Below are 15,870 nucleotides of genomic sequence, written 5' to 3' on the forward strand. Positions count from 1 at the left end.
GACGCAACTGAAACGCTCCCAGTGACTGCAAGTGAACGCGACGCCCAGCTCTCACTGATAATTGTACAGTTGGCCGTGCTGGTTTGTGTGTGCTGTAACTTTGATTTCCTCCGTATATCCTGAACGTTTAGCGTCAGGAAAGTTGCGTTAATTTAATTTTCTGTACTTTACAGATAAACTCCGCACCTACATTTTTTATTTAGGTAACGTTAAACATCAACCGCATTGACAAGTGGATGTTACTGGTCTGGTGAATGGAGCACCTGTCGTCGACCACCAACCGGTTCGTGAACGCGATGTACAGACAACGCGGTAAGGGCTTTTTAAAATACAAAGAGTTTATTTTCTAAATGATGGATTTGCAAATGTAGGTCAGAAACGCATCTGACTGATTTGGAACTTTAATATGGTCTCTTTCTCTCTGTTTACACTTTCATTGGCTCCAGATCCTGAGGTATGGATGCATAACTACTCATTTATGGAAGAAATGTAGTTTGAGTTGTAAGAAAACAATCCAACTGTGCCTGCAGCCACGACCCCCACTTCTCTAGCATCTTACTGGAGATCAGGGCATTAGTGTGAGGTCTTAATGTGTCTGGACTAATGAACAGTGACAGGCTGCTGGATGAATGCAGGTCACGTTGTTTGCATTAGATTAGAGACTGAGCGACTTCCGGTGTTGAAGCTTTGTTTATTTGTCAAACCTGTTGAGTGTATCCTGTAAAAAAAAATTGTAATTTTAACTGTAAAAGCAAAGTAAAACTTGTTAGTTGGTTAACAGTAAGTTCCCTTTCTATATACGTGGAAAAACGTGAAATATATCTAACCTTATATTTCATTTAATTTTACAGTAAAAATAAAATTGGAGCGTGACAGCCCCAGTTCACATTCACTTACGTTTTTAGGGTGAACAGATGATAAAGGCCACTTATGATTTTCTCTTATAATGCTTCCTATACACTTCAATTTAATGAAAGTAAATAGGGATTGGGTCTGTCAAGCTCTGAAATTAAAAAAAATAATAATTAAAAATGATAAAAACAAAATAAATAACATCAAATAAGATTACCAGTATGTTTCTTACACAAACTCTTTTAATTGATTTATTTTGGATATGTGGCTATAGATGGTTAATTAGATGGAAGAAATAAAAGGACTATCACAATTTATTATACAATTAAATACAAGAAAATAATACCAATCACAATTTAGTATAAAAACACATGCAAGAAAGATCACAATTCAGAAGCCCAATCACAATTCATTATGCAAGTATTACAACGATGACATAATTTTCTATATTTTTTAAACATTCAATGAAAGAATTTCCAATTTTAATCTTACATTTCATGGTGTATGAAGATCAAATAGATAGCTCTCCTAAAACTGAAGATACAATAGCCTACTGTTTTTTAAATTCATGTTGTCAGAGGTTCTCAGCTGGTCATCAAGGTCCACTTTCCTGCAGAGTTTATGCTGTGACCATTTACCTTTGACGCTGGGACTGATGTCACACTCGAGTTGACCGCGTTCCAGTACACTTGGTCAGAAAAACCGAGTGTACCTTTGTTGCGCTTGCTCTTTCAGAACACAAACACATAAAAAAAGCAGGATTTTACACAGTATGCCGAAGTATGATGTCTACAAGTAGAGGTTGGGATAGTATGTGCACCACTGAGTTTATTAAGACACACAGAAGTGCTATTAAACAATATATTACTATTGTTTCACTTCGAATGATGCGCTGAGCATCTATATTGGATTCTGAAGTCAGGGTTGTTGCACTTCCGCTGAGTTTCCCAGTCGCAACACTGACTTAAGTGTGCATTCCAGTTCAAAGTTCCTACTGGGAACTAGGAATCTCCCACTTCCAAGGACAAATGGAATGCACCATTAGGTCATTATTTAGAGTTGATCTAAACTGAAACTATAAAGTCATTTGTGTCCTACATCTGTAGTTGTCTAGTTTAGCCATAGGAGACTGTGAGGACGCTGAACTGGCCTATACCATGAGAGACCTGCCCCCTAGAGCCGGTCACACTTTCCCTGGGAGTGAGATGCCCATGATGGACCGGGAGCCCGACGGCAGCAGCCACCCTCACAACCCAGGGACGCCCACTTTCACACGACCACTGAGCAGAAGTCTTGAGTCGGAGTTAGTTCGCCGTGGCCAGCTCAGCTCCATGAGCTCTCTGGATTCTCCCATGAGCCCCTCTCGCCCGAAAAGTCCTTGGGGCAGATTTGACCCCTATGACTCTGCTGAGGTAATGTTGACTCAGGCTATTATATTGCTTGCTTCAAACTTGATTTTTTTTTTTAAAATCCATGTTTACCTATTTTGAAATCACATCACTATCTGAGATTTTTCCCTTTTTATAGGATCAAGATAAGGAATATGTTGGCTTTGCGACGCTGCCTAACCAAGTGCACAGGAAATCTGTGAAAAAGGGGTTCGCCTTTACTCTTATGGTGGCAGGTGAGGTCATCAGATGTCAAAGACCGATAGCCAAAGTAAAAGTTATATTTGATGTCCTATAATTTTGATCCTTTTGATGCTTCCAGGGGAGTCAGGTTTAGGGAAATCTACACTGGTCAACAGCCTCTTCCTCACAGACCTTTACAAAGACAGGAAGATGCTCAATGCTGAAGGTGAGAGTCGGGGTTATCGTTAACTGAAGCTAAAACTAGAAAAACATTTTCATTACTCGAAATAACAAAATGTTTATTTATTTACCTGAAATAAATCTGAAATAAAATAAAATATACATACTTAAAGGCAACAAGTGCTAAAATAATTGTAAAAATAAACTAAATCTTAATACAAACTGTATAGATTTTTTAGATAAATGACAAAAACACAACAAAATGACAAACTTTACTATTAAAAATGTAAACAGAAAATATAGAAATCTAATTCAAAATATTAACAAAATCTATAGTAGTATATCAATGATACTGAAATGAGACTGGTTAGAGCAATATTCTTCTGTAAAACCACATTTGTTGTTATATTTATAAGCATTATGTTATTTATTATTTATGTTCACACACATGATTTCTGAACAGTAATCTACCAGTAAATACTGTATGTGTGAAAAGGGCTTATGACTAGGCACGGTTAATTCAGGTTATAAAATGTCATATGATACACCCACCCAAAATTGACCTTTTCAATTTACCTTAAAAATACATTTCAAAAAGTTTTGAAAAAGATGTGTTCACTCGCATGTATTCAAGGTGTAAGGAAAATGCATTATGCATTTACTTGATGGTCGTTATCTAAATTTTTTCTTGAAAATATATATATTTTTTTTAAAGCCATATGAAACTAAAGCCGGGTGCACACTGTGCCATTTTGGGCACGATTTGGCCGTCTGAGACACATTTTGCAAATCCTAAAAGATTCCTCTGATCCTAGGCTAAAATCTAAAGTATTTGATTGTTAGTTTGACATGTTTGACAGCCAATTAATGACCGTTGCGATCAAGTTTTACCTCCGACAAAATTCTGGCAGTGTCAGAACAAGATTTGATTCTCAGTCCTGCAGTGTGACTTCTCCTACGACGACCGTCAAATTGTCTTCGTTTTTCAAGTAAAGCCGTGACCAAAATTAAGATTCGTTCGATTTAGATTCGTTCATCTTCGGAACACCAATGAAGATCTTTTTTATGAAATTTGTGAGCTTTCTCTCCCTTTATTGATAGCTACACAACTGACACTTTGACGCTTCAAAAAGTTCATAAAGAGATCATAAAATTAATCCATATGAATTGAGCGGAGACTCGATTGCTTTATATGATGAACAGATTTTATGTAGGCTTTTATTCACATATAAACAATGATCAGCGAACATAAACAGAAGCTCGACCGAACCTACTTGACACGCGAGAACAGACCTCATTGGTTCCTGCTGAAGCTCAAACGTGCTGCGTAACATGAGAATGAACCTCACTGGTTCTTGTGCGACAGTATTACGGGTTTGGAACGACATGAGGGTGAGTAATTAATGACGGAATTTTCACTCTATCAACTATCGTTTTTAATATTTGTCATTGACCCATTTGCAGAGCGGATCTCGCAGACAGTGGATATCACAAAACACACTGTGTCTATAGAGGAGAAAGGAGTCAAGCTGAGACTCACCATCGTGGACACGCCAGGATTCGGTGATGCTGTCAACAACACAGAGTGGTGGGTCTGCATTATTATTATAGTTAATGACACAGGAGTCATCTCTCTCAGAATAAATGTTTACTGTGTCATATTGTCTCTCAGTTACTCATGATGAGATTTGTTTTTGTGACTTTGGTGATGCAAAGTAATTATATCAAATACATTTGCTAATTTTCAACTTTTTAATGTTCATTGTAATAGCTGGAGGGCAGTTGAGGACTACATTGACCAGCAGTTTGAGCAGTACTTTCGTGACGAAAGCGGCCTCAACCGTAAGAACATTCAGGACAACCGTGTGCACTGCTGTCTCTACTTCATCTCACCTTTTGGCCACGGGTAACACTCCCTGACAAAACAAGTGGAAGTGCTTGTTATTCACAAGTAGAGATCGATAGTTTGACCACGAGTGTGAAAGATGTGTTGGCCAAGAGAATGCAAGTTTTTTGAGCGTGCATGTGCAAATGTGCTTCACACTAGCATAGTATATGTATATTCTCTATTTCTTAGGAGCCGTTTACAAGACACCATTTTCAACTAAAAACGGAAAACTTTGTATGCGTTTTGGTGTTTCATTTACACGACAATGGTGATTTGAGGGCCTGAAAATGCAAACTTTTGAAAACAGAAAAGTGCAAGTTTTTGACTTTTTGATGTCACGCGCATGCGTACTAAGTGTTCAGTCTATAGGTGTGTAGTGTTTCTTTTCAAAGTGACATCGCCAACTACTGGCCTAACAGCAGAATACAGCAATTTTAATCATTTTCACGGATCCTTGTGAACGGGGATTGTTTTGACAACGTTGTCATCTGTACACCGAAAACGCGAAGGAAAATCGTTTCAGTTTTTAGTACATCATTGTCGTGTAAACGGGACAGGGACGTTTTTCGATGTGTCTTTGTGTTCATACCCAAGCGGTTTTCACTGGTGATGCGGAACAGAAATACCCCGGTACACAAGGTGTAATAAGTTCTGTAATTGCAGAATCCTATTTGATCTGCAATTCCTCTCCATAACAACTCCCTCTTATCGAGATTTTTGTAGTCGCTGTGGCGTTTGTCTTAAAGTTCTTTGTGTTCAGACACCAAAGAGACCAGCAGCTCTACATTCATCTTGCCTCGTTGCATCTTCTTCTTCGTCTGCTTACTTCCTCTTCGTCGTCTCTATCAATGTGTGCTCGGCAAGACCGTTTTGTGCTTGAGTGCCACCAAGTACTGTAACGTCAACAGATCCAGGCACGTGAACAAAAACGCCAATCTCATTGATCGGCCAGTTTTTAGCAGGGTGCGTCAAACCAAAAAAAAACCTAACCTGAGGTTTTTTTTTTTTAAATTACGCTTTTACGCCTGGCGTTTGGTGTCGGTGTGCATACTCACATTGGCGCCCTTTGTTTAGTCATGAGGCGTTAATTGTCGGCGGTGTGCACAAGCCTTTATATCCTTCCTTGCACTAGCTTGTACTATTCTGGACAATGTTTGAAACTTTGTATTGTTAGCACTTCTCATGCTATTGTATGGAAGCTTGTTTCAGCCACGGAATAAAAAGTAATTGTGATTTATTTATTTTTTATTTTTTTTTATTTATTTATTTTTTTTTTTTTTATGTCACAATTTAAACTTTTTTCTCGCAGTTGCAAGTTTATATCACTCAATTGTGTCTGTATTTTTCGCAAATCCGAGTTCATATCTCACAATTCTGATAAAAAGTTGCGATTTACCTTTTTTATCTTTTATTTTATTGCCTCCCTAAGATGGATTGATGTTGTAATCCTCATTTGTAAGTCACTTTAGATAAAAGCATCTGCTAAATAAATAAATGTAGTACCCCGTGTGACGTAAGAGGGAAGCTGCGATTGAAGCAAACAACTGTAAATGGAGAAAAAATAGCAAAGTAGTCTTTAGATGCCATGTTTGCAAAAATCTGACATGAATTTAATCTCAAACTGATTAATTAGCAGAAGCTATTACGGTACTCCACCACCTACGCGATGTCATTAACGACAGTTCTATACTGTTGAACCAAAGTAGTTCAAACGATTGGTGTGCGATTAAAGTTACAAAGCTTTCAGGAAACAGTTGTGACTAGCTAGTTAATTTTTTTCAATGATGCATCGTACTACGATAACTAAGCAGCGAGATGCCTCATTGTAGGGGAATTATCTGAGAAATAAATGTAATTTTGTATTTTTTTTGAGAATTTTCATTGCCGTTTTCCAGATAACAGCATCACATGTTGTAGAACCTTTAACGATCAACCACTATTCACAATATAAATATAAATCTGGAGTTTTAACTCAACTTAATGACAGTGGCATTTTGTCCTGGAAATGTACCTCAGGAATCATGGGAGTGACTTTTTTATTTTTTTTTTTATTTTTTTTGTCTCAGTCTCAGACCGATGGATGTGGAGTTTATGAAGACGCTACATGAGAAGGTCAACATAGTGCCTGTGCTTGCCAAAGCAGACAGTCTCACTCCAGAAGAAGTCAGAAAAATTAAAATGAAGGTACGCACAATGTATAAAAATACTGGCTAGTGCATATTGTTACGACCCAGTCTAAGGTGAGGCCACAAAATGAAGTGGAAAAGACATCCAAAGATCCTTTGTACACTTTCATTTACAGGGTCGCAAGTGAAAGCACAACTTTAGGGGGGAGCAAAGGCCAAAACAACAAACAAACACCAAACAAACTCCTAACAGGAACAGCTAAATTCCCTACCAAAAGAATAAAATAAAAATACAATTTACTACTCTACCTCCCTAACAAAAAACGAGAGTAAACCGTATTTACAAAAGAAATGGCACCCACCCCCTACAGTAATATCTACAGTAATATACAAAAAGCAAAGAGGTTGCACACAACAGTCAAGCCAGCATGTATTTCAACAGGAAAGTAGTGATGGGCGTTTTACAAACACTTTTCATGAAGCTTCAAAACCTTTATAAATCTTTTGTTTCAAATCAGTGGTTTGGAGCGTGTATCAAACCGCCAAAGTCACGTGATTTCAGTAAGCGAGGCTTCGTGACGTCATAATCGTTTTAAAACTTTTTGAAATTTCAATGGTTCACCGCTGAGTGGCGATGATTTCTGTGAACCCATGAATCATGCGGATTACTGAGATCGCCCCCAAGCGGCAAACCATTGAACAAATGAGTTTTACCTGATCAGAGTTTTATACATTTGTACATGTTTTTATCAGACATTAGTATGATTAAAATTAATAATACTAGTTAATAGTCTCTTGTTGGCCTGTTTAACTGTGCAATCCATGGAACAAACAAAACAAGCCCTGAAAATTTATAAAAGAACACATTACACAGACACTTGATATTTAATCTTATTAGATGATTAGTTTAATGCATTTGATAGATTTTACTTTCAATAAAACATTTGCAATGGGTTTGTAAAATGGGTTTTTATGCATGTTTGGCCTGAGTTTTTGTTGCACTTCCATTGTTACGACCAGCAGGGGTCACCAGCGTGTGGAGTTTTGAACGTTGTGTGAACGCACAGTGAATCATTCTGCAAAGCAATTGGTTTAATTGGTTCAAAGCTTTGAAAAGCTTTGTTTCTCCCATCACTACAGGAAAGCCAGAAGTGTAACACACAGTAGCAAACACTCTAGCAAAAACACAACAGCAATTGACCAACAGGATGTCACAGGTTGACATCCTCTTCAGGCACTGCAGATCCTTTAATTGCTCCTAAAGCAAATCACACATTAACACTGTGTGTATATATATATATATATATATATATATATATATATATATATATATATATATATAATAGGGATGCACCGATATAAACATTTTGGCCGATACTGATAACTCTTTATATTTGAAAGCCGATGACCAATATATTTGCCGATAAATCTAAATCCTAATTTTTATAAAATTTTTGAGAGCCTGATTACAAAAACAAAAGTCTCACCATTTAAAGCTATGTTCCAAGCACACAATTATAATGTTCTCATTATAATTTTATGTAGGCTATATGACAGACTTGCGGTGCACATGTTGAACTTTACTGTATTTTCCTTTTTTCCAATCATATTTCAAGCAATTCAAAAACATCACAGAGAACAGTGTGGATCTCAAGTGTCTCAGCTGAAGGAAATAATCCATTATTTATCGGCTTTAATATTATCGGACAAATTTTCTTATCGGGCCAATAACGATAACATTGAAAATTATCATATATCGGCCAATACCGATACGGTGGCCAATATATCATGCATCCCTAATATATATATATATATATATATATATATATATATATATATATATATATATATATATATATATTAGGGATGCACAATATATATATCTCACAGTCACTGTGTGTTTGTTTTCTCTCTAGATTTGTGATGAGATGGAAAGATTCGACATCAACATCTACCAGTTCCCTGAGTGCGATTCAGACGAGGATGAGGAGATCAAACTTCAGCACCAGGAACTGAAGGTGACCCGACCCAGCTCCATATGTGCATCAAATTCTCCGTAACACTGACTTAATTGAAATGTGGCTTTACTTCTTTGTTACAGGACAGCATTCCTTTTGCTGTAATTGGCAGTAACGTCCAAGTTGAAAGCCAAGGCAGGCGCTTCAGAGGCCGTCAGTACCCCTGGGGTGTGGTGGAAGGTACTCGGACTCTGTTGCATTCATAATATTTCATTCATATACATTCAAACAATTAAGTGTCCCGGCAATTCATTTATGCAGTAGTAATCTTTACTAAATGCTCTTACCCGGATAAAAACAGTACACTCATGTAAAGCGTTATGTACTATATAGAAAATCTTGATTGTTAAAATCTTAAATAGCGATATATATTAAAAGTTGGATCCTACTTTACCTGCATACATACAGTATACTCGCGTACAGCAAAATACAGTTGTAATTAAAATTATTCAACCCCCATTGCAAATCTGGTTTCTTGGCAAAATGTACAGACTTTCAGTTGCTTGCAATGAACAAATCAAACAAAAGTAATTGAAATGCACAACAAATGATTCAAGTGGTTTCCCCAAATTCAACTGAAAATGCAACTTTTAATGACAGCAGCTTCTGGCAGCGTTTCTGAGGAATCTTAGCCCATTCCTCATAAGCAATGGCCTCCAGTTCAGTAATATCCTTCAAACCCCACTAGAGATTTTCTACGGGGTTCAAGTCAGGTGACTGATGGCCACTGTAGAATATTTCAGGACTTCTTCTGCAACCAAGCCTTGGTGGAATTTGAGATATGCTTGGGATCATTATCCTGTTGGAAGGTCCAATGACTCCCAATCTTCAGCTTCCTCACTGATGGCATGGCGTTTTCTCCTAGGATTTCCCGATACTTCAATGAATCCATCTTGCCCTCCACACACTGCAGGTTTCCAGTGCCAGAGGATGCAAAGCAGCCCCAGAGCATCACCGAGCACCACCATGCTGAACTGTAGACGGTGTTCTTTTCAGCCCATGCTTCATTCTTCTTCCTCCAGAGATACCACTGATCCATAGGGCCGAAAAGTTCCAGTTTTGTCTCATCGTTCCAAAAAGCAGAATCCCAAAACTTCTGTGGTTTATTTATGATTTTGAGCACTTTTCTTGTTCTATAGGGTCAGTAGTGGTGTACGTCTTGGAGTTCTGGCATGCGTTTAGTACGCGCCTTACTGTGCAAGCTGAAACCTCAGTGCCTGTTGCCACCAAGTCTTGCTGCAGGTCTTTTGCAGCCACTCGGGGGGTTTTCTGAACCTGTCTTCTCAGAAATCTGGTTGCAGCCGTTGATAGCATCCTTTTTCTGCCCCATCCGGGTAGTGTTACCAGGTAGCGAACTATGCTTCCAACAAATTTTTGCACTTAACTTTTTGGACCATTCTGTTGACTTAGCCATATTTCTAACATGCAGTCAAACATGACACTCATCAAACCTAGCCAGTTCAGATATTTCATGTGTTCTAGCTCTCAAGCACACCTGGGCTGAATCCAAAATCGCCCCCTAATCCCTCATTCACTATTCCCTACATTAGTCCACTAATACTGTTCACTTGAAGGAGTGGATGAAAATGAGTGAGTGATTTCGGACAGCCGTTGAGCGTACATCGGTCACACACTCGTTATTGCAGTGCAATGTGGGATTGAATAAGTGCACTCAATAGCGTCCACTACACTACAAATGGCTGTCCCCTCAAATAGCGCCATATTTAAGGGTATAGGGGGCGATTTTGGATTCAGCCATGGTGGACTAATGAAGCCCTTGATTAGTTGCATCAGGTGTGCTTGAGGCAACACCTGTTTTGCAGCTTTGTGCTGTTGAGGGATTCTATTCAGGGGGTTGAATAATTTTGAGACTGCAGAAGTCATAAAAAGTTGCATTTTCAGTTGAATTTGGGAAAGCTCAACACAACAAATGTTTCAAGTGGTTATTTCTATTACTTTTGTTTGTTCATTGCAAACAGCTGAAAGAATAATTTCAATATACTATATAGCAGATTGTTTATGTCGTCATAAAATATAAACTATTATTGCACAGCTCTGTATATAAAGTTGGATTATATATTATCGCATCCCCCTCTGTCACCTCATGTACCCCAGTTTGGGAATCACCGCTATAAGGCATAAAGATGATACGATATTATAACCATTAACATCATAATTTTCTATAAAGCAACTTTGAAACAATGTGTTTGTGAAAGGCGCTCTACAAATTTGGATTTGACTTGACTCTTGCAGTGGAAAACCCAGAACACTCCGACTTCCTGAAGCTGAGGAACATGTTGGTGCGCACACACATGCAAGACCTGAAGGACGTGACGCGGGAAACGCATTATGAGAATTATCGCGCTCAGTGCATCCAGAATATGACCCACATGGTGGTCAGGGAGAGGAAACGCAGGTCAGAGGATAAACGGACATCAGTCATCACTGAGTGCTTCCTGTGTGCTTTATCTTACTGTGTTTCATTGGTTGTGTTCATCCAGTCTGTGTAACCGGGTGAGAGCCAGCGCCTCAGACCTTCCTTTGCCTTTGGTGCCTGTGGACAGCAACACTGAGCGCCTTATTTGGGAGAAAGATGAGGAGGTAATACTGTTCTCTTTGTTTTTTTTTTATTAGACCATGCAGTGTCTTCATTCCCTTTGGAATGGATTCACTGGATGGATCTACTATTTTTGAAAAATACTAAGACAAAGAATAGGTATTATGTATTGATAACTATGTGGGATATTTGTACTTGAAATGAGTGTCACATGACCTGGGCTTTAGAGTAGCATATTAGCATACTACTTAGTATTATTCTATATAAAATATGGCAGATATAGAAAGGGTGTACAGAACCACGTCCCAATTATGGTCTCTAAACAAAACTCAAATTGAAAACCATTTCTATTTCAAAGGCACACTATGCACGATTTGTACCTTAAAGGGATAGTTCACCCAAAAATGAAAATGCTGTCATCATTTACTCTTCCTCAAGTTGTTCCAAACCGGTATGATTTCTTTTCTTCTGCTGAACACAAAAGAAGATTTGGACGCCGCTGGCAAAACCAGCAATGCAAGTTTGAGAGGTGGCGCCCCGCCAAATCTCGCGAGAATCACAACTTGCTTTGCGGCACGACGTCACATACATCAACATATGAAGCAGCCTCTATTGAAGACACTAGCACGCATTTCAGACGTGAATCATGGCAGAGTCGACGAAGAAAATGAAGAAAGCGCGGTCGGAAGAGTGCAGAGACGGCTCTGCGTGAGTGGTATTTACGACAGTAACGTTAAACAAGTACTCCACAGCGACTCTAGGGGGCGCTGTTTGAGAAAAACGGAAACTGCATAGTGTGCCTTTAATAATGTGTTTTTGACAGTCCGATTTGCATACTATATTCTGCAACAATAGAAGGTATGTTAGTATATTTCAGCACAGCCAATGTTTGAAGTCTTTCCTTCTGTTTAAACTTCCCTGATAATTGTTGGCAATTTTCCTTACAATTTTTTTTTTTTCCTTTTTCTTCTGCAGTTGCGGCGAATGCAGGAAGTTCTGGAAAGGATTCAGGAACAGATGCGTCATGGACATTAAGACAGACTTATCCATTAATTTAAATGTTTATGATTGAAATACAGTTAGAGATGTCAGAGGTTTTGCAGTGAATATAATATTAACTGTAAAATGTATGTTCTGTAAATGTAGGTGCTTGAAGGAATATGTCCTAAATTAGCCTTCAGAATCATCAGAAGTATGGGATGCATTTAAATAACTCATTATTTAGCTGACAAAAATACTTTATTTTATAATGTAAATATGAACAACTATTGTGGTACACAAGAAATAAGACCATTACAACTTGACTTGTAAATGTCATAAGATTTATTATGAATCGTCATTGTTTTTTTGTAGTAATCTAGCATATTTTTAATAAGTTTTATTACTATTTCAGTTAAACACGGTGGACAATTCGATCTTAATGCAGCCCAAAATGTACAGGCGATATATAACTTAAACTTTCTCCATAGGGAAAAATGCACAGTTTTTCATATATTTATATATAATATCAATGTAGAATGAGGTCTAACGGTCCCGTCCACATCATACAGTATGAAACATGGTCCCAAAAATGAAATAAGGAGAGGGATTAACATTTAAACAAACAAACAAACAAAAACTGCAATCTACATGCAAAACCAGGCATCAGTATAATCCTAAAATACATACACATATATGTGAATGCGTGCATATACCTCACATGTATACATACATCCATACACATATATAAAAAAAAAAAAAAACGAAAAACACACTAATAAATTTCACAAAGGTTAGGCTATTTTTTTGTTTGTTTGTTTTTAACTGAGTGTGAAGCACAGACTGGATCATTTCATCTTCACATCCCCCAAAAAGAAAAAGGAACAGAAGATCCAAACCTCGGATTTGCAGAAGGAAGAAGATGTTAAGAGCAGGAATCACAGTGTTCCGTTTGAAAGTGACAGTATAAAGCAACAACGTGGTGTAACTAACCATCGAGTTTACATTGGGAAACGGTGTGATGGCTACTTGTGCCGGTTAAACCAAGCGAGTGCACTGAGAATGACAGGTCGACTTTAAGAAGAGCACTGCTATTGGTAAAGGGGCTTTTTGTCATTGTTTGAAACAGAAAACAGGATGTTTTAACCTCCTAAAATGCTTGCAAACAAGCGCCTACAGTACTTAACGATAATTCACACAATCACGCATAAAAATCGCTGTGCATCGATGAGCGAAGGATGGGACACAACCTCACCGATCGCGCGCGCATCACAAGCATCTACGAACGTGCGCGCGGTGACTAAAATTTGATTTACGTACGTATTCTAAGACTTTGACGTTTTTCAACGTGTTGCTACAAGCACGAGGACATTGTTAAAGCTGCTGATTTAAAGAGGAAATGCCCGACATCTCGACGCGCTGTCACACGCCGTACGTAACATTTTTTTTAATAGTTTCAAACGTTAATCAAGTATTACTCGTTATTATGTTAAATATCTGAGCACTTGCTGGGAATTATAAATGCTTGAATGTACTTTCAAATACATGTCGGAATACAGGTCTTTCTCAGATGTTGAATTGTATATTAGTTAAGTTTTCTTTAACCCATTCGCCTCGACACTTTTAATGGGATGGTTCAGCCAAAAATTAAAATGTTGTCATCATTTACTCGCCCTCAAGTTGTTCCAAACCTGTATGAGTTTATTTCCTCTGCTTTCTTCATCCGTCAACTGTCTGTTTACCATCATTCTTTAAAATATATTCTTTTGTGTTCAGCAGAAGAAAGAAACTCATACAGGTTTTGAACAAGTTGAGGGTGAGTAAATGATGACACAATTAAAAACATTTGGGTAAACTATCCCTTTAAGACTGTTTCGTGAGCGCCAACAGATGTGTGTGACTGTAGGTCAGGTCATGACAGTCCTGTGCGCGTGCGCTTCATGTTCAGCAGAGTTGTTGCATTGCGTAGGCATCAGATGGCGCCAATGGGCTTGACTTGGGGCTTAGGCACTTACATTTGCTCGCAAGTCAAAGACACTTCGAGGAATCCCATTTTTCAGAAGTCTGAATGTACCTGTTTTTTTTGTTTATTCAAAGCCCCGTTTGAAGAGTTTTAAAAGCCCCTAAAAATATGGTTACACAGTAAACGTTTGGTTTTTTTTCTCCTCGTGCTTCCAGTATTGACCTTTAAGCACTCGTCTGTGGAATTTTTTGGTGAATGAATGTAAAGCGTGAGAATTTGCATACAGAAAAAAGGATAGGAGGAAAAGAGAAGAAAAAATTGATTTGTTTTAGCACTCCACTCTCACATTACTAAAGACTGACACCCAATGTCTTCGAATTTAGCTAAGCAAGTGCATTACATGTATTTCATTCCAACGCTGCATGGCAAAAGACACGCAAGCCCCTTCTACACGTGAAAGAGGACACGCTCCGATCCTGAAAAGGTCCCGGCGTGTTTGAGCAACAGTAGTGAATTTCTGACTGGAATCTAGTCTCGTCGACTAGATCGCCGTCTATCTTGCTCTCGCTTTGTGAGACCTCCTTTCATTGAAGTCTTTCTGCGCACCCTCTCTTTTCTCTCAGGCCAGCTTTAGCGTGCTGACTGGAAAAGGAGGAACAGTTACCATAGTCACTGGATTGAGCACCGTCTGGCCCACCAGCCCAGTGTGATGGTGAGCGACCACGGCCGTGGGTTTCCCCACCATGGTGGCCTGCTGGCCCGTGACCGGTGTGCCGTTAACTTGAGCGTGAGTGTGCGGGTGGTGCGCCAACGTGTGCGTGATGTGTCCCATCATCGCCGGTTGTGAGACGGCCACCGACTGCGGGTAAATGGCTGCGGGGAGGTGGGCCACGGGATGCACGGTGATGTGTCCGATTGGCTGGCCGGCACTAGAGGGCGCAATATGCGCCAGATGTTTGGGCCCGGCTGGGATGACGTGATTGACGGCCTGGATGACGGACGCATGGGAGACGGAGGCGTGGGTGATGACTGTTTGCTGAGGAGGGGAGATGATGTGGGAAGGAGGCGCGGGAGCGATGGCTTGAGGGGTGATCACCGCTGCCTGGGGATGGCTGGGTGGGGTGGTGGGTTTGTGTTGTATGGAGATGTGCGTAGGGAGGATGGAGGGTGGAGGCATGGCAGGACGGGGCTCCGACGGCGCAGGCAGTTTAGGTGCAGAAGACGAGGGTGGAGAGGAGAGGATGTCGTCCTCTACGTCTTGGTCGAAGTTGTCTTCGCCCTCTGGAAAAAGAGGAAAATGATTTATGGTAATTAGATTTTACATCGTCTCTTACCCCCTCAGACACATTAAACTGAATCATATCAGGAAATGATATTTGATATACATGAGCATGAAATCATACTTTCACTTTCAGAAGAACAAATGTCCAGATTAATTGTACACATTATGAAAAACTAAGAGAAACTGTTTCTGGTGAAAGAAACCTCAACATAGGGGGACCTCAAAGGAAAGAACAAATATTTGAAATGTTTTATATTAATAACTTTTTTATTTGCATTTTTATTTAATTCTATGGGTCTGTTTCTGGTGCAAGACTTTTGCAATGATACAAAATATTCTATTTCAAGTTATTTTGAACTTTCTATTCATCAAAGAATCCTGACAAAAGTATAAAGGTTTCCACAAAAACACAAAGCAATAAGTTTGTCAAAATTCAGAAATGTTTCTTGAGCTGC

General features: G+C 39.0%; 2 protein-coding genes across 4 annotated transcripts in view; one reads left to right on the plus strand and one right to left on the minus strand.

The window, feature by feature from the left end:
• On the plus strand, positions 1-12,941 carry septin4a (septin 4a). Of its 2 annotated transcripts, XM_084138258.1 has the most exons (12): positions 1-312; positions 1,959-2,264; positions 2,380-2,476; positions 2,563-2,649; positions 4,068-4,191; positions 4,375-4,509; positions 6,558-6,675; positions 8,534-8,635; positions 8,719-8,815; positions 10,889-11,051; positions 11,137-11,236; positions 12,168-12,941. In XM_084138258.1, exons 2-12 carry the CDS (start codon positions 2,010-2,012, stop codon positions 12,225-12,227), a joined length of 1,338 nt encoding a protein of 445 aa, XP_083994384.1. In that variant the 5' UTR covers positions 1-312; positions 1,959-2,009; the 3' UTR covers positions 12,228-12,941. The 2 variants fall into 2 exon arrangements, with proteins under 2 accessions (XP_083994384.1, XP_083994385.1); XM_084138259.1 differs by lacking the exon at positions 1-312 and having other exon boundaries at positions 1,928-2,264.
• mntb (MAX network transcriptional repressor b) overlaps positions 12,493-15,870 on the minus strand; it is a 24,478-nt gene continuing 21,100 nt past the window's right edge. For both annotated transcript variants that reach the window (XM_084138256.1, XM_084138257.1), the window contains one exon: positions 12,493-15,414. In XM_084138256.1, the coding sequence (XP_083994382.1) occupies positions 14,753-15,414 (662 nt within the window). In that variant the 3' untranslated portion in view covers positions 12,493-14,752. The remainder of the gene's footprint in view (positions 15,415-15,870) is intronic.

Source organism: Abramis brama, assembly GCF_963993115.1.
Source record: "Abramis brama genome assembly, chromosome: 15".
NCBI lineage: Eukaryota > Metazoa > Chordata > Actinopteri > Cypriniformes > Leuciscidae > Abramis > Abramis brama.